Here is a 19,665-nt window from a genome sequence, read left to right as displayed (position 1 = left end):
CGGCTCCTTAGGGGCACCCCCTCGTTCCCCTGGCGCCCCAGGCTGGTCTCTGAGCTCCCCCGCCCCCCACCCTTTGAGCGTCCCCCGTCTCACTTCTCCCCTGACCTTCCTGTCACCCCCTTTGTCAGGGTACCCCCTTCCCCAAATCCAGCGTCTCCTCCTCCCCCGGCCGGACCTTCTCTCTTCCCGTGCCTCGTGCCCAGGACCTCTCGCCCTCTGGCGTCTCCTGAGCCGCACTCTCCTTTCGAGCCCCCTCCCCACCTCGCCCCACGGCCCCCCACTTTCGGCACCCCCTCGGCGCCACCCTGATGACCCCCTTCGAGGTCTCGGGGCTCCCCCAGCCCCAGCCCTCGCACGACGGCACATCCCCTCGGTCCTCTCCCGAGCCTCAGTCCCCTCTCGCTTGCTCTCTCAAGCGCTCCTATTTTTCTCTGAATTTTTTGTCCGATTTTATTGAGAAGAACTCGGGGCTGGGGGCTTTCCGCCGCCCGTCCCCCCGCCTCCCGCTCGGCCAGAAGCACCTTTTTACGAGGTGCCCTGTCTCAACTCGGTGGGGGCCCGGGTTGAGAACCGGGAAAGAGGCGACCGGGGGGCCCGCGAGCGCGCTGGAGCCCAGACGGGAGACGGAGAGCGACACACATACATACTCGCGCGCGCGCACTCCCCAACTCTCCCCAGCACACGCTCCGCTCCCAGCCGCGCGGGCCCCCGGACCCCGGCCGGCGCCCCCCGAACCCCGGCCGGGCGGGAGCCCCTTCCCCACCGGCGTGTGGAGTGGGGGCGGGGCGGCGGCGAGGCCAAGGTGACACCCTGGAGCGGGCAGGGACAGGGCTCTCGCTGCGGTGGACTCCGGGGGGCTTCGGCTCGTTTTCTCGGGGCCACCGGGAGGAGAGGGCAGGGAGGGGAGCCCGGTGGAGCCTTCGGGCCCCGGGTTAGCGGAATAGAGAGGTGGGGGCCGGGAGAGCAGCGGGGCCGCGCCAGCCCTGCAGCTTGAGTTTCAAATGAGCTCATCCTTTCAAATTGGCGCCGCTCTTTATTAAATTTGTTTTTCCGGTAATGCCACCCACGGCTATACCTGGGGTCCGACCCGGGCTCGCACCCTTCCCGCCTTGTCCCGAGACACGGGGCGCCCACCTTTCTTTCCACTGGGCACCAAGTTCGCCCAGCTCGATCCGGGTAGGAGACCCCTTGGGGGCGCCCGAAGGCGGAGCCCGAGCGTGGAGTTCCGTGCGTGCCCCTCCTAGACCCCCGCGGGCTTGATCTAAGCAAGGTTCTGAGTGCTTTAATTTCTGTTTTAAAGGTAAAGTGGAATTGCATGGGAAAATCATGGAAGTTGATTACTCAGTCTCTAAAAAGCTAAGGTAAATATACTTTGCTTAGTTTTTTTTTTTTTTCTTTTTTCTTTTTTTTGCGATTGGCCTTACGTATAAGTAAAAAACGTACACACAGCTTTAGAAAACGTGCTTTTGGTAGTTTTTAAAGGGGCTTTTGTTTGTTTCGTTAGTGGAGATGCATAGTTTAGAAAGCTACTTTTTTTTTTTTTTTTTTTACTTTCATTATATAAGGTGTTTACTGTTCTTGGAAAATATCTGGTGCCTAATTGGGGGTCGGGGTGGCGAACACTAGCTATGTTCAGTTCGCTGGGACCCTGTAACTTGTTTATCAAAAATTGCCTCCCACCCCCATCTCCCGCCCCTACCCCCAGCAGAATAGCAGCAAATGCTTGTCAAGACTTCCTGTGAGATGCGAAGAGTAAATATTTACTATGTCAGCTAAATTGCTTAACTAAACTTAGCGATTAATTACTTTTCTCTTTTAGGTAGTTTAATGTTGAATAGTAAAATAATTCAGTAAGGGGTCAATATTTTGCATAGCTTTCTAAAGAAGTGGGTTGTTTGGATTGGATGGCAGTTAAAAGCCGGACTTTTTCAGTCACTGAGACTACTGAGTATAGCTTCTGAGCATTTTGTTGTTGTTGCTTGTAAGAAATGTTTGCGGCTAAAATAAATACCCTTGTGAAATCTATAGTTATATTTAAGTGCACTGTTGTTAATGACGGAGTAACAAGTTTTGTGGAGGTTGGATTTCTCCACAGTGATTTGCTAACATGAGAAGAGAATGAGAAAACATCTTTGTTTAAAGTTTATTGTGGACTTTAAATTTGGGCCCTTTATTACTCATTCTAAATTTTTTTTCTTCTGCTGTGTGTTGAAACTTAGTTTATATCCCATTCACATACATTTCTTCACCATTAGTCATTAGGTAGCTGGACTGGAGCTGTTCAGTGAAGTTTTTGATTACTACCTTTACAGTTTATCAGTCAACAGCGTAACCACCTGATTTTTGCCAGGGTTGAGTAGATTTTAAAACAAACTACCCTCGTTTTATAAATACTTAGATGTGTTGTTGAAGGGATTTTTAAAAATTGTGTGCCACATTTCCAGATATGTTTTATTTTAAGTAAGCAACAGAATAACTATTTGCTAATGACTTCTGTGGAATATGAGAAAATTACTTAAATCCTGTTTTTTTTTTTTTTAATTTAAAAAAGGTGAGTTATGATTTGCGGTTTCATGTGTAATATTAAGCTAGTTCTTTCCTCTATTGGGAAAGATGTAATATGTAACCAATTGGTTTTCAATAAGGTATTCTAAATTTGTATACTTTTCTTTAAAATAATATTTTTTGCTTGAGAAGTCCAAGTTGAAGCTTTCTGATATGTTATTTACTGCAAATATAAATTACTATCTCATAACACTTGAAAATTTGCAGAATGAATATATTGAACAGTGAAATGACTACCCCAAATATTTGATACACTATGTTTCTGTAAATGTCTAATTCTGTTTTCTGTTTGTGGTCGTGAATACTTTTGGGGGTTATAATTAGTAAAAAAAAAAAAAAAAAAAAAAAAAAAAAAAAATCACTAGAATTTTATCTTTGTTGGTGTCTCATTTCATGTTGCAGTGTGCATTTGATTTTGTAGTATACGTGAAATACTGGTTTATCTAAAGTTATTAACAGCTCCTAAAATTTCTCACAAATGTACTACTTTTCATCTTTTTTCTTTCAAAATGAAGATTATTTGCTGTTAGCCAGTGTCATTTAAGTAATCTTATTCTGTTTAAGAGTTCAGAATTAAAGGCATGTCCCCAGTTTTTAGTATAAATTAAGTAAAGAGCATTCTAGGATTTATACAGCCCTATTAGTTGATGATTTCTTTGAACATGTGGGCGATGTGAAATACCCAGGAGGTAGATTAAAATGCGCTGTGTATGATTCACTACACTGAAAATGTTTAACATTCCAAATGTATGCATAAGCTGCTGCTGTAGAGGAGTTGCATCATTTCTGATTGGATGGTTTTAATCTTTTTTCCTTTCCTTTATTAGTTTAAATGCAGAAATTAGCTACTTGTACTGCAGGCTAAGGGAGAGATAGCTAATGACCGGTATTGTGTACTGAGATCAGACTTCAGGGATGAAGCAGCTGTATGTTCTCATGTCCTGGACACTACCACGTTGGTGGCTTTCTAAACCCAGGGTACTGTGACATTTGAAACCAAAGCTTTTATGTTATATGGAGACTATTTTGGTGTTCTTGTGTTGCATTTCTATGAATATTATTAACAAGTTAGAAGTAAATTTGGCAGTGTTAAGTCAATTCTATATGTGGTTTTTGTGTTAGTTGAAGTGAAAATGGGAAGAAAACAGTTCATCCTCATTGCTTGCTTACTTAAAAGTCATTCAACAATTGAGTGCATTTTCTTTGTATTGTAGTGATTTCTTTGATTTCTCAAGAATTAGTTTTAATATCTATATCTCATAGATTTTTTAAAGTTAATGATAGTTTGGGAGGAGATGTTTTTATCTTATGAAATTATTGGCATGCCATTTGCTTACCAATTGTATCTTTTGTTAAATATTCTGGCATCATTTTATAATAGCATAATAGACTAGATACCATTATTTTCTCAGGTCACTTAGAAATAGAAAACTCTTTTCTTTTTACAACATATGTTTCATTCTTATTAAATGCAAATTATTCTAATGTCAACCACACATAAAGCATTTATTTCTCTTTGTTGGTTTCAGGCTCTGTTGAATAAAAGTGTTTGAATCTTTTTTCTCTATCAGTATTTCTTGGTAGTACATATGGTCAAATGTTTATTAAAGAGGAAAATGCTGGTAAGCTTTAAAATGCTGTTAAAAGTTTTGGAAACTTCCTTGACAGAAATTTCATTTTTGGTGTTGATGAAGGTTAACTTAAAAATTATGTGTATATGCGTATATATATATATACACATACACACACACACACATATTGCATGCCTTGTTTTGAACATGCTAACTTGAATGTGCTTTTGTATCTAAAGTTGAATGATTCTGTGAGAAACAAAACTTTGAAAAATGCAACTGCTGCCCACCTCTAGGAAGTAACTAAGTGGTTCTAGACATTCTTTCACTGAGATGGTGTGAATACTATGAGATAGTGTAGGAAAAAGCTATGAATTTGTCTTTCATGAGTTAAAAATCAGTAATTGTGTTCACTCCAATGCAAATGAATTTGGTCTCCTATAGGAATGTTAAAGAAAACAGTATCTCAATTGTATTTTGCTTGTATGTACTACATTGTGTATCGTTGAATTAAATACCGAAAAGAAGAAAAAACCACCCAATCTCAGGCCCTCCCTGCAGCAAAGTCTTTTGCTGCATCAATTTTTAGTTTTCTAAAAACAGAAGTGACTTTTATTAGGTTAAAATTGTGTGGTATCTTCCTATTTTAAGAATCTGTTGACTTAGAAATTAATACCTGCATTTGCTTACATAGATTCCATGTGTAGATATAACATATATTAACACAGAATATATGATATTAAACTGTAAGATTACTTTTGATTTGGCTTTGGAGTTAAACTTTTAGTTTCCTAGGAAAAAAAAATATTGTTAGTAATTTTTTCACATGGTGCTAGGTAATACCATAGAGAGTTGCACATCGGTGTGACCTCGAAGAGATAAGTATTAGAGTTAAAATAGAAGCAATACAGGACAAAATGAATTTGATGACATTGGTTAAAAATTCTAGTTTACATTTTTAAAAGACTGGTTATTTGATGCTTTTACATCATTTAATTAAATGTTAGAAACCAATGAGATTTATACATCAAATAGATTTTATGGTTTGCTTGATTTTTTTCAATTCACCAAATACATAAAAATTTTTAAATCATAGTATAACAATTTATAAAACTATTTAATGGCTGAACACCTAAACATTAATTCCAAAGGGTGATTTGTGATATGTAGTACAGCTGCCAAATAGTGCTTTTTGTGTGTTTCCTTATACTTATGGCCAAGTGTAAGATGACCAGTAAGAGATGGTCTAAGCATTTTGTTTTTTATTGTGTTAACCTGAGATTATCCTTTGGTAGAGAGAAGATGAGAGGATATTAGTAATATTTGTACAAAGCCTTTTATACTTGATGATCTAAAATACAATATGTTTTCTTTAAGAGAAAAGCATTTAACTTTAAAAATATTTTTAAAAGAAGATTTAGAACAAATTGCATATCAAAATTGTCATTTCACTATTATTTTAAGTAAACACATGGTTTTTGTGTTTTTTTAATGTGTGGCGGTTGCTCCAGATTTTCAAGTACTGTGCTGGGGAAATGTAAATGATTTTGAATTATGCATAAAAGGATAGTGACTTAGGCACATTTATTAAAAGTCAAAAAAGCTATGAAAACCAGATTTCAACAGGAACTGTTTATACATTTGATACTGTCAAGCTTTTCTAAATATTTGCTGTCTGTAGCTGAATCACTCTTCCAAGTCCTTTATGAAACCCTCAAAAGTAGATGAGCAATTGATCAGAATTGTTAGAGGACATTATTTGAACTAAATGTTTCCTCTCTCTGTTTCAGTGGTGTATGTGCAAGTGTGTGTATATGTTTTTTGTGGGGAACAGTTTCAGGTAGATGGTATCAAGAGGGAGCAGGAGATCTTTAATTGAACAACAGTTGCTCTGGAATGCAGTCCTGAGAAGGCTCAAGAAAGTTGCTTGGTGATTGAAACCTGTGGCAAAGGGAATCAAGTGCAGTGATATTTGCCTTGAGTGATGGATAACTCTTGTAGGTGGTTAACCTTGTTGTGAAAGCCAAGTCATAGGTACCTGGAATAGCTTTTACAGTGAGCATGCTATTGAAAGGACTATCAGTGCAGCATCTGCCCTCCTTCCTTTTTACTTGGCTGTCCCCTGTCACAAATGATTTTGTGAAGGCTTTGATGATTTTGTAAGCCATTTTTTAAGTGCCAGAAAATTCAAGATTTGAATATGCACTTTTGTTTAGAAATTCTATACTTTGAAAAGCAATATGGTATTTTGCATAACACAAGTGCTCTCAGTGAGTAAACTTCATTAGAAGAAGCGTTATATTGAAATAGTTTCTTTGGAGACCTAAAGATACTGAATAATACATTTCAAAATATATTTTTAAAAATCATATTTAAGCATCACAAAAGTGTCTTCAGTATTCTTTTCAGTGTTATAAAGTAGTGGGCTTGGCTAAGCTAATTTTTAGAGTTTATGCTCTAAAACTTTCAGTCAAAGCATTATCTCTCAAAAGCTATGATTAACTTTTTAAATTGAAAGATGGGAGTGTTCTGTTTAACAAAACATGCCCCCAGAATTTATTAGTAAAGTTTTATCCTTCTTATATTCAAATTCAAGTTCAAATTATTTTGGGTATTCATTCAAAAGCAGTATCATTGAACAAATAATAGCAAATAAACAGCAAACACCTACCAACGAAGATAAGTCTTTCCTCCCATTTATCATCACCATTAAAACATTTTAAATCTTTTACTTTATAATTTGACTTCATGCTTACAAACTTATAATTTTCATTTGGTGGCATGGACTCTATGGGTTCTATTTTAGGCAGCAAAATTGCAGAGTGCTCAGAGCATTATTTTTAAGGTTTTACTTTTCCTGTTTTGATCATGGATTTTAGTCTGGTCTCTCCATAAAATAGTGAAGAAAAATTACTTTCTTCTGTAGAAAACTTCAGATTCCATTGCTTGGCTGCCAAAGAGAAGAAGGAATACAATAATTATTTCTTTAATTTGGTTTAGAGTTTGATGATTGAGATAGAATAAGTACAACAGTGAAAATGGATGCTTTTGCATTAATAGGAGGCATTCAAGCCCAAAAGCTAGCCCTATTCCATCATTTGATAGTTATGTCTCCTCCCTAAGCCTCTGCTTTTCACTAAATAACGTCTGTATTTTTGAGATACATTTTGTTTATTCCTCATTATTTATGTGTTCTGCACTTTATTTCTTAAAATGTGAACACTCAGTAAGGATTTTCCCATTCTGTTTAGTGTCAAGGACATTTCATAAATAAAGCAGATATTTTAATAAGTCTGATAAATGAAAATTAAGAGTTGATGCATGTTTTGCGCTTTCTCTTATTTACCCATATCATAATAAATGTTGCATCTAATGACCAGAAAAATTTGTATGGGAACATTGCAAAAAGAATTGTATTTTCAGTTTTTCTTATTGTCATACAATTAATGTGTCTCAAAGTAAGGATTTGCCTTAGTGGGAAGCTTGAATTTTTAAATTTTTGTTTTAAATGTGATCAGAAAGGTTGATGATTTCATGTATTGATATTTAAACAATGCTAGTAGTATTATCTCAGGGAGGAGTATTTTTTGTGCCTGCATCTTATATTCATACAGTACTGATGCTGTTCCAGCCTCTTTGACACATAATTTCATTTATTCCAAATAATAATTTTCTGAAAAACAGCACAATTGTTATTATCTCTTTTTTTTTTTTTTGGATGAGGAAACTCAGTCTCAGAGAAGCTTAATAATTTGCTTAAGGCCACATGACTGTTAATTAAGTAGTAGGGCTAGAACCCAGGTCTTCTGAGGTCCCTGAGTCTCACTCCACTGTACTTCCTCTCCGTTTAACGTTTTAAATTAAAAAAGTCAGCTGAATGTGTTACAAAGTTCAAAGAGTGCTATTCAAGAGTGGTAGAAATATATGAAAATACATTTGTGAATTGAACCTTTGCAATAATCCTACATCAGTCTCAGTGATCTGTACTTTGCTATAATTTTTAGAAAAAAATAATTAGAAACAGAGGTAATTTTAAAAGTAGCATTGCACCTCTTCCCATCTCTGTGTTGCCCAAGGACAGAAGTGGGGAGTATACCTAAGCAGGTTGTAGGGTTGTTGTTGTTGTTACTTTGCTTTTTTCAGCAGTTGCATTCCTGACATAAGACAAACATTTCTTTCAACATCTGAGCCACACAGATTAGACAGCGAACCGTCACCCGGGTCAAGACTATGTGCCATGTGGTAAATGAAAGTCTAGCTCAAGGAATCTCCTGGGTAGATTCTTCACGGGGTTCAGACAGCCTGTTGCAGAGGTCAGGCCTGTGTTGTGGTTTATGTGTTTCCCTGGTAGGAACTGCCAGGTCTTTCCCAGAGGTGGTATCTCTCTCTATGTCACTTTCTGTACTGAATAAGGCCTTGGGCCTCTCCTTTGAGTATGGGGTGAGTGTTAATAGGGATAGTATCCATAAAGTTCTCAGAGTTCTTTATTAATTTTACAATCGCTCAAAAACGTATGCTAAATAACAAAGCATGTGAAGTACAGTTCATTTCCCCTCAACTGTAAACTTTTCCTGCATTTATCTTCGTTTCCTTTAACTTTTGTGGACTGTTTATGGTGGTAGTGGGAGGGAGGGAGGAATTATCAAGGAAAAAAAATAGGTGAAAGAAGGTTATTTCCAACTCCCCATGCATTTCTTCAAGTTAATGCAGTCCAGAGTGGGGTATGGCATTTTCTATGGAATTCTAACTCAGGAGATGGGGGAGAGGAAGAGAGGTAACTAATACTGGGTGGCTGCTATGTGCTAGGCACTGGACTAGGCTTCCTGTTTTATCCTCCCCACAGCCTGAAGAGATCCATCTTTATCCTTCTTACACAAAGGGCTCCAAAGCTTCAAACTCTAAAATAACTCCTTTCTCCTGACCAAAACTTTAGAAGGCAGTGACTACCTTACCCTTGCTGTCCATCTCATTTGAATACTGCAACAGAACCTTAGCAATGAAGTGGAAAGTTGTGATAATATGTACACAGGCTATAGAGTAACTTTTTATATTATTCCTACCTTGGAATAAGAGACAACATTTCCATATATAAAACCTATGCTGAGAAAGATTAGGAGTTGACATTCTGTATATTTTTAATTTAATGTAATTGAAAAGAATTAAAAGTGTTAGTCTTAATTTGAAGTCATCCTGTAGTAGAAACATTTATAATTATATAAAGAGAAAGAGGTTTTTGTAAAAAAAATCATTGCGGTTGACAGTTAAGTGCAAAAAACATACATGTATGCAGTGTGGGAGGAGGGTCTGTTCCATGCTTTAAACCCAGATATGCATATTTTTTCAAATCCTGAGAAAAACTTGAGGTTTTTTGTTTAGGATACAGATGTTGCACAAAGGTTGGCATGCTTTCATTTTTATATGTATTTTTTAAAATGTCTATGTCTTAGAGAAGGAAAATATGGAATTTTTGTAAATTACTTTTTAGAAAATGGTTCACCTTATTAACTTTAGAACATTTTAAACCTCTTTGACACATGAAAAAGCCAGTGAAAGCACTTTTTGATACAATACTTAAGTATCTTATGCATCTGTTACTTTTTTATCTCATGCATTTTGTTATTATTTTGTTTAGTAACACAGGACTTCAGATAGTTATACTACCAATGAAATGAGATATATAAGAGGTTTTCTTCTAGATAGACGCCATGCTTTTTGACAAGAACGTAATTTTATGTAATTTATGAGATAAAAGAATTACTTTCCTCAGTCAAGAACCTCTAATAAAGCTTAAAAGATTACCAGGAAAGACATTTGTATACTATATCTTCTCTTTCTCTTTGAAAAATGAAACAAAAAATCGAGTGGTGATTCTTTGGACAGGTTAACCTCATACCAATTCATGAAATAGAGGGTGTTTTTGAAAAAGCTCATGTGAGGATAGGCTATATAGTATTTTTGGATTACATGGAGACCTTTCACTTTGGTCCCTCCTGATCTTTGTGATTTTAACAATGCATACTTTGAAATTTCAGTGGATGTTTTTCTTTATCATTGTATGAATAAGATTTTGAAGTAAAATGTTTTGTGCTTCTTTATTTGAGAGAGTCAGATGTAGATGATAAAAGCAGTTTAACCCTGAAAAAGTGCAGTTGCGCCTCTTCAATTATTAAGAAAGAAGGAAGGGAGGAGGGAAAGGGAGGGAGGAGAGGAGAAAGGAGGAGACCATAGAAGCATAGGTGACTAAACCATGTGTACAGCTTCTGCATTTTCTTTCTATACTTCCAGAGCACGTGGCAAAGACTGGTCCTCACTGATAGTGTGTGGAAGATAGTGATTCCAACGGTGACAGCAGGACTGGGAGTCTCACACAACGTATTCTTTTCTTTGACACTTAAAAACTCTGAGTATGTGGTTGGCCTGCCCCAAAAAAGGTTTTGCATTTCTTTCTCTAAGGCCTCACACCAGCCACTTCCTCTCTCATTCTCCTTCTCCTTTGCATTTCCTTAGGGATGGCTGGAAAGGGCTGGCAGTGCGGTGCCTGGCGTGTAGGCCTGCCTGCAGCTCCATTGCCCCCTGGTTGGCCGAGGGTTGGGGCAGCCGGGGAGGCATGTGTGTGCTTGCTCAATGTGTTGGAATGTATGGGTTCTGTGGCATACGCTTACTTGGAATGTGCAGCAGACACATGAGCTTCGATGGTCGTGGGGGTCTAACATTGTAGGCTTTTATAAGTGGTTGAAAATGTGGGTTACTTTTTTCCCCTGAAGTGCAGTTGTATTTATTCTTTGGAAAGGGAAAACATCTTCTTTATTTTTTGTTTTTAAACCATTGATGGATAGAAAATAATGTTGTGGATGCATAAATAATCTAGCCTCTCTCCTGGATCCAGCTGTACTACTGTTTACCCCTTTCTTTTCGAACTGATAGTGATGTCTTCAAGTCATGGACACTGAATTTGTAAACTAAGCCTTGTAAAACTCCCTGAGTTGTGCCACCACTGAAGATGATGAAATCAAGGATCTGAGAAACCAAATTTTAAGCTCAGATATTGAAAAATGTGGAATTGATTCTCCCTTTTTAGGAATAGAGAACAAAATACTAGTTGCTTAATATTTGAAATTTTTGGCTGTTTATTATTTTAAAAAATATTTATATATTTTTCTTCTCAAAATATTTGAGATGACAAAGGTACAGATTACTCAATTATTTGAATTAAAGAAGACAGAGATTTAGATTTGTAAAGTAGGTAAGTCGAAAACGCATTTTGAGAGTTAGAAAGGGCCCAGGAACAGGTGGTTGGTTCTAATATAATTATTTCTACATCACTAGAGTTTTGCCAGGGAAGAGTTAGCTGTTTGTTCATTGATTTGTATATTAATGGTATGTTGTGTCTATTTCAATAGTGGTTTCAAAACAATGATTTAGATATTGAAATTGATCAGTGGCTTTAGTTCACGTGTGTCAATTATGGTCAAGATGTTAATACCTACCTCACACATTTCTAGGCCAACATTGTATCTTTTGTTCTCTATGGCAGTTTTTATTAAACACTGTTCCATACAGCCTTAGGATTCCAAGGAGATGCCAATTTATGGGAAGGACGAATGGGTGTACGTACATGGGAATCCTGGCTTCTTATCCACCGTGCAGTACGAAGACAGCTGCATTTGTTGCTGTTTTATATACAGAATTGGAGTTGAGTCTAAGATTTGGTTTAGAAAAGGGGTTTGCTGCTTTAAAACACAGTTTGTAAGCACCCACCCTACAGTGTGTAATTCTGAGTCTTGAGTCCATTCCCTGATTTGGCCCTTCAGCAGACACAAAGCCTTTTCTTGAGGAAAGTTTAGACCCTGCCCTTGTTACTCCTACATCTGCTTTCCATGGACTGGCCCTCTATTTCCTGTCACTTTCATTTTGGTAACAGATGTCTGCTTTGCCAACTGCATGCCAGACTACTAAATCTATGGATTTTTCTATAGTCAACAACATAGAATGCATGCCCTTCAGGAACTTTCCAGGGAGCTCCTTGGCCAGTGATTGCGCTCTGGCTCTTGGCAGAGCCATTAGAGTCAACTGCCTTTGAAGAGTGATGGGCATGTTGACACGGGACCCATTCATTCATCGAGAACAAGTTTTTGCTTCAGGACGTGGAAACAGGGTTGGCTTCCTAATCCTTCTTGAGGCAGAGCAGCCTTCCTCTTATCTGTTGTATAAGGTGGGGCTCCATGAACACAGGAGTGATCTTCAAACTTTTCAGTTAGTTAGAACGAATGCCCAACAAATGAGCTAGGTCACAAGCCATGGTACTCTAATACACTCCCCCTCAGTATCAGTCCTGCATACATGATTTTTGTTCAAAAACAGGATATTACTTTAAAACAGTAAAAATACTGTTCTCTCAATGATTGGCCAAGGACTCTTGGAAAGTCCTGAAAGTCCTTGGAATTTAGCTACGTGTTGTTAAAGATCCCCTGAGAGGTTCTGATGCCCAGGCAGGGAGGGGGTGAGAGAGAGAGAGAGAGAGAGAGAGACACCCCACTCTGAGCACTGTTCCCTGCCATGTGCCCCATCACTCTAGCCTCCCACAGACTGGCCTTCAGAGACCCATGGTTTCTTATTGTGCACATAACTTTTGTAGTAGGATTTTTGTAAGAGATCACCATATGTTTACAGGGGTGGATGATGTATGTGGTGGCGAGGGTGGTCTGGATATGCAGGAGGGGCAGCTATTAGTCAGCTCCAGCCAACTGCTGCCATTTGGAAATGTAGGGCCAGTGTTCTCAAATCTGATTTTTCAAGAGAAGGTGGAAGTTAGAGTTCTTATGTTAAATATCTGAAGTTTTAAATATTTTAAATATTAAATAAACAATTCAAAAATTTTTATAGACACTGAAGGTCAAAAAAAGACAGCTGTGGGTTGAATCCAGTTCACAGTCTCTGCCACATGAAAATCTGTATCTTCTGTAAAACATTGTTGAAGATACTGTCGTTTATGTTTAGTATCCCTTACACATAGGCTTGTCTATGAGTGAGAGGGAAAAGTCCTTTTCTTGATAGACAGGATGAACTCGTATGGATCTTATCTAATGATGATAGCTGTTTGGAAACTCAAAATCAAATTAGGTCTTAGTTGCAGTAGCCGTTTTTCATCAATTACGATTTTACTTATTAGTAAAATAATAATTATTTTATTTTCTCCATTATAAAGTACCCTACATTTTTATCTTTATGTGATGATCTTATTGTGTTTGTTATATTAAACCATTTAAAATTCTTTTGTAATTATAGAATATGTATACATATGCTGAATATGTGACTGTCCTATAAGTTTATATAGTATTTCATAATACATGTTCATGAAAAAAAAAAAGCCTCTATTTTCATATAATTGGAGGAACAGGTTTCCACATCAATCTAAATTACACCCTCTCCAATTAAACATGAAGCCAACTATAGATAATGTTTTAAACCACTTTCTAAGAAAATTTGATTCTCATATGTCCAGAAAACATGTTGTAAAGTAAAAACTTGAGTAGTTCTGTTTTTTTTTGTTTTTTTTGTTTTTTTTTTTTGAGACAGTCTCGTTCTGTGTTGCCTAGGCTGGAGTACAGTGGCGCCATCTTGGCTCACTGCAGTCTCTGCCTCCTGGGTTCAAGCAACTCTCCTGCCTCAGCCTCCTGAGTAGCTGGGATTACAAGTGCCCGCCACCACACTTGGCTAATTGTTGTATTTTTAGTAGAGAGATGGGGTTTTACCATGTTGGCCAGGCTGATCTTGAACTCCTAACCTCAGGTGATCCGCCCGCCTGGGCCCCCCAAAGTGCTGGGATTACAGGCATGAGCCACCACACCCGGCCATTCTGCCTGTTAAATGTCTGATACAAGGCAAATGATTTTTAAAAGCACACAGTGTGCCATAGGAAAATTCAGTGGTGAAAAATCGTGCTTTTAAATAATTTGAAAAGTGTTTTGGTTACTACTGCACTTTTCTGTATTTAAGTTAAGGAAATTGAAGGCCATATGGACTCTGCTTCTGTTCCCTGGATGTGGAAAATAATCATTAAGGCTAAAGGAAAGGAAACTTCCAGTTACCTAAGGGACCTTTTTAAAAAACAAAATTAAAAGCCCCAGACTACTCTGATAGTTGGCATTAGCATTTAAAAAAATGTGTAACTTACATGCAGAATGAAATAACTCATTAGTAATCACTTTATGGTGGTCAGGTAAAGCACATGTCTTAGAAAACTTAGGTTAGCAAATCATAGATGGTAGCGCATAGAAGAATGGCACACAGGAGCCTGGTAATTCAGGACTTTATTAATATTTGACTTCCCTCGTTTGTGATGGATCTTAACGCTTCTGCAAAAATAGCCAACTCTATTTTCTGGGCTGCTCTTTTGAATTTAAAAAATTTGAAGTTCCACGAGGGCTGGGTCTTATTTTTTCTTTGCACAGGTGCACCTTGAGTGCCTTGAGTAGTGGAAATGGCTGTTCATGAAATATTTTTGAATAAATTAAGATTGAAGCTGTAATATCATTAAAAATTTACTTTTATTTCTTCTTCCCTTTTCCTCTTATTTTTCTTCTTTATTTTCAGAATGAAGGGGAAAAATTGTGGTTGAAAGATTTTGCTTTTTTGTGAATGGGTTTTTAAAACTTTTTACTTTATTAAAATTTTGTTTTCTTTCTTTCCTTTCTTTCTGACAGGGTCTCACTCTGTCACCCAGACTAGGGTGCAGTGGTGCGATGATGGTTCACTGCAGCCTCGTCCTCCAGGGCTCAGGTGATCCTCCCACCTCAGACTCCTGAGTAGCTGGGACTACAGGCGTGAGCCTCTGTACCCAGCCTTTTAAAACTTCCGAGTGAGTCTTTGGCTTTAGTGGAATAACATCTGTTCGTGGGCATTTTAGGTATGAAGGTTCTTTAAACCTTCATAAGGCTGGCTGCAAAGAACAGTTGCACAGGGCTGCAAAATAAGCATTGGAAAAAGCAAAATTTTAGAGTTGGTGGAACCAGAATAGGTTTCACAAATCAGTCTTTCTTTTCTTTCTTTTTTTTATCAAATAAGGTAAGAATAGGTTGGTTTTTAGAATTATAAGATTCAGTATGATTACATGAAAATATAATTTTCCTCATAGGTATTTCTCCCTGAAAGTCAAATTCCATTAAAAATTTACTGGGAAGCACAGAAGAAAAATCTATTTGAAGTAAAAACAAAACCAAAACAAAAAACCCAACTAGACATTCGCTTATTGCAATATAATAGTTGGACACAAAAATCAGACTTAAGATATGTTTGTTTATAATAAATTAAGCAGATAGCATCTAAAGTTACTGTGAAACAGCCAGACAAGTCTAACAATGATACCTACCGATGGACAAAGTAATTCATACGTAACCAACAAAGTGACTGACTAAATTTTAATTGCAAAGCAGAATGCTGTCAAATGCTCTGTATTAGGCTGGGCGTGGTGGCTCATGCTTGTAATCCCAGCACTTTGGGAGGCTGAGGCGGGTGGATTGCTTGAGGCCAGGAATTTGAGACCAACCTGGCCAACATGGCGAAAACCCATCTCTACTAAAATGATTAAAAAAAAATAGGTGTGGTGGCACACACCTGTGGTCCCAGCTACTTAGGAGGCTGAGGCATAAGATCGCTTCAGCCTGCGAGGCAGAGATTGCAGTGAGCTGAGATTGCACCAGCTCACTCCAGCCTAGGTAATAGAGACCCTGTCTCAGAAGAAAAAAATAAAAATTAAAAAGAGCTCTCTGTTAGTAATCTATCAACAATTTAATTTTTAAAATTATTATTATTGTTTATTGTTTTTGAGATGGAGTTTAGCTCTTGTTGCCCAGGCTGGAGTGCAATGGTGTGATCTTAGCTCACTGAAACCTCTACCTCCTAGGTTCAGGCAATTCTCCTGTGTCAGCCTCCCTGGTAGCTGGGATTACAGGTGCCCGCCACCACACTCGGCTAATTTTTTTTTTTGTATTTTTAGTGGAGATAGTGTTTCACCATGTTGGCAGGCTGGTCTCGAACTCCTGACCTCAGGTGATCCACCCACCTCGGCCTCCCAGAGTGCTGGGATTATAGGTGTGAGCCATCGTGCCCAGCCTCTATTAGCAATTTAAAACATTTTTCTTTCTTTTCTTTTCTTTCCTTTTTTCTTTTCTTTCTTTTTTTTTTTTTTTTTTTTTTTACCAAGAAATGAGGTCTTGGTATCTTATCCAGGCTGGAGTTGAACTCCCAGGCTCAAGCTATTCTCCCACCTCAGCCTCCTGAATAGCTGGGACTGTAGGCATGCACCACTACACCCAGCTAATTAAAACAACAAACATTTATTATCTCACATGTTTTTTGAGGATCAGGACAATGTCAGCATTTTAGCTGGATTATTCTGACTCATGATTTTTCAGGAGATGGCAGTCAAGTTGCCAGCTGGGGCTGCAGTCATCCGATGGCTCAGCAGGGGCTGGAAGGTTGACTACTAAGCTTACTCATGTGGTTGTTGGCTGGAGGCCTTAGTTCCTCACCACATGACAGCAGTCTTCCCCCAGAGTGAATAAAACAAGAAAGCCAAGGAGAGTGACATCACATTGTCTTTTATGTTGCAGTCACTGAGTCTGCCTCACTTTATTCATTAAACTTGAGACATGAAGTACAGCCCATATTCTATGGGAAAGGATTACTCAATAAGTTGAATACCAGGAGATGACAATCTTTGGGAGCCATCTTGGTTTTTAATAAAGTTAATTAGGAAAAGTCAACAAATTGAAACGACACTTAATTTGGGGCATATACTGAAAAATAATAATCCCCTTACATTTATAATTAACCTCTTTTGGAGTAAAACTGGAATTTCTTATAACAGTTATAATAATTACTCATTGCTGAATCCTTTTATGATCCTTACTGAATTTTCACAACAGTTTGTAGAATGAGGAAGGAAGATAGTGTTATCCCCATTTCATAAATTAGAGAACTAAGGCCTAAATTGTTCTCAGTGCTTTAGGTGGGGTCACATTTTTGGCATTCAACCTCAGGTTTTTATTCTTTTTCTTCACGTTTCTTTCCCCTGAAGAATGATTCGATTACTTCACCTTTTGTAAAATACAATTTAATTGTTCCCTTTCTGTATTGTCTGATAAAAGCTGATTTTTTTTCAGTGCCTAATTGAAAATTTTAAAACACTGCCCTTCTAGTATCAATAAAGATGTTTGTTACTTTTCTGCCAGCAGCAAAAGTCCTTTTTGCTATTTTTATATCTGGGTGAGGTCCGATTGCTCCAGAATTGTGCCGTTCTGTGGTTAGCCATGGTCTACAAGAGGAAAATAAATTTACCCTTCTTTAAAATCGTTGGTTTTCTAAGAAATATGCCATTTACTATACCAAATATGAGTAAATCTTAGGCAAAATGAATGTTCATGTTGATATCAAACACGTCCAGTTCTCTCCCCTGCGAAAACTACAACGCATCGGGCCCTCAGATCTTTTGTGCTTACCTTTATTATACATTAGAAAAATATTGCAAATATTTATAATGGTACTTGAAACCCTTTTCTTAAAGAAATTTGATAGTGTTTTGTGTTGTTTTTGATGTCAAGGATATCCATGTTGATGTTAAATGATTCATTTTGTGTGAGCATTTTGCCAAACTTAAGCAAACCTCTGAATTTTGCCTATAGAATGTCCTACATTGCTTTGACTTCAGTCAAGTATAGTATATTAATAGTCAAGTTCTTAAATTTTTAAAAATCTCAGTGCTTGCTTTATTTGCATTACATATTCCCATAACCCATGTAACCTTTTCTTTGAAAGGTTCTGATAACATGATAGTTATGTGAAGTGAAAAGTTATTTTGGTTGTTTCCTTTCGAATGTGTATAGACTGAGGCTTAGAAAATATTAGAGTCCCCTAGGAGTGCTTGCTCTTTAAGACAGATAGATGCTTTTTTATGATTTAAAAAAACACTAGGGGTAAATATAATTTTCTATATCGTCTATATGTATTAGTCAACCAGCAGAGATGCTAAGTTATCCTTTTCCCACCTCTCTTTTGTGTGCTCTTAAGTGACTTCCTGACCTCTACTGTAGTTTAAAATCTTGAAATATTTTTTCACAAAACAGTCAAATGATAATAGTGAAACTTTCTTTTTTTTCTGCTTTAGGGAGTTTAGAGAGAACTCCATGACTGTCTTCAGTGGGCAGACTGAGTTTAAGATTTACTTCACATTTGGCCGGGTGCAGTGGCTCATGCCTGTAATCCCAGCACTTTGGGAGGCTGAGGCAGGTGGATCACCTGAGATCAGGTGTTCGAGACCAGCCTGGCCAACATTGTGAGACCCTGTCTCTACAAAAAATACAAAAATTAGCTGGAGGTGGTGATGGGCACCTGTAATCCCAGCTACTCGGGAGGCTGAGGCAGGAGAATCAGTTGAACCAGGAGGCGGACGTTGCAGTGAGCCGAGATCACGCCACTGCACTCCAGCCTGGGTGACAAGAGTGAAGCTCCATCTCAAAATAACATAACATAACATAACATAACAAAATATACTTTACATTCCCGAGTTAAAAGGTTAAAAGTGAGCATGAACAGGGAATTCCATGAGCATACAGGATCAAGTGTGATCTATAACTCTATGTCCTTGTTGGTTTTTAAAATATTTTGGCTGCCTGTGGATGTGCACCCAAAGAAATGTATTTTTTTCTCATTTTTCCTCAGTGACTTTTTTTGTTGGTATAATCTCAACCTGGGAGAAAGGGAGCAGGGAAAATCAGAAGCCTTATGGTGGGCCAAACCACCTCCTGTGACCGATTCAGGTCTCACACAGTCTTGATTATTCCTCCTTAATTTGCCCTTCATTTGATTTGTTTTTGAAGTCAAGAACAGCACCATTTGGGATAGAAAGAGAACATTTCTTTCTTGGTAACCAGGCAGTCTGTTTCCCAGCCCTCCTGAGAAAGCCTCATAGGTCTCTCTACCTACAAAAGCTCATCACAGAGGCTTTCCACAGCTCAAGTTAGCACCACACTCCTCTGAGGGTCCCTGGATATGTGCTAACTCTAGTTGTATGGTTGTCAGCCTTTGGAAACCTGTGTTTCCTGGATTTTCAGAAATACTTCTGGGCTAGTACAATTGATACTTGAACCTTAGACATTCACCGTGTGTGCCTAAGAGCCTAGGATCTGCGTAAAATGCAATGAAAATGGTTGAGCATTTTCCATCACTTTGGTGGATGTTGTTCAGTTCGTGGCCTGAGGTTATGATTGGAGTTAAATACGTTGAGGCCTCAATGATTCAAGCTAGTTGCAGTAAGGGGAAGAGCAGTGATAATTAGTAGAATGTCTGAATGGGCAGATTAAAAAAAATTTATATCGTTTTCAATTAAATATTGTAACCTGAGGAAACTAACAAAATATTGCTAAAAAACAATCCTACTGGACCTTCTCATTGAATAGAAAAAATAACTTATATTCAGCATATCAGTTATATATCAATACTTCTGAAATGTGTGTGGTTTTTTTTTTTTTTT

At 38.0% G+C, this 19,665-nt stretch overlaps 1 protein-coding gene across 7 annotated transcripts in view; it reads left to right on the top strand.

Annotated features, from left to right (window-relative positions):
• The first annotated feature begins 1,247 nt into the window (after positions 1–1,247).
• The window catches only part of IGF2BP2 (insulin-like growth factor 2 mRNA binding protein 2), a 203,069-nt gene continuing 184,651 nt past the window's right edge, over positions 1,248–19,665 (top strand). For 4 of the 7 annotated variants that reach the window (XM_011981883.1, XM_011981884.1, XM_011981881.1 and 1 more), the window contains exon 1: positions 3,424–3,543. In XM_011981883.1, coding sequence (XP_011837273.1) covers positions 3,481–3,543 — 63 coding nt within the window. In that variant the 5' untranslated portion in view covers positions 3,424–3,480. Of the gene's footprint in view, positions 1,362–3,423; positions 3,544–19,665 lie in introns of those variants that run through there. The other 3 variants (XM_011981882.1, XM_011981885.1, XM_011981880.1) reach the window with 2 other exon arrangements.

This window comes from Mandrillus leucophaeus, unplaced genomic scaffold (assembly GCF_000951045.1).
Source record: "Mandrillus leucophaeus isolate KB7577 unplaced genomic scaffold, Mleu.le_1.0 Scaffold231, whole genome shotgun sequence".
Classification (NCBI taxonomy): Eukaryota; Metazoa; Chordata; class Mammalia; order Primates; family Cercopithecidae; genus Mandrillus; species Mandrillus leucophaeus.
The sequence above is the reverse complement of the archived record's forward strand: the minus strand, read 5'-3'. Positions and strand labels throughout refer to the sequence as shown.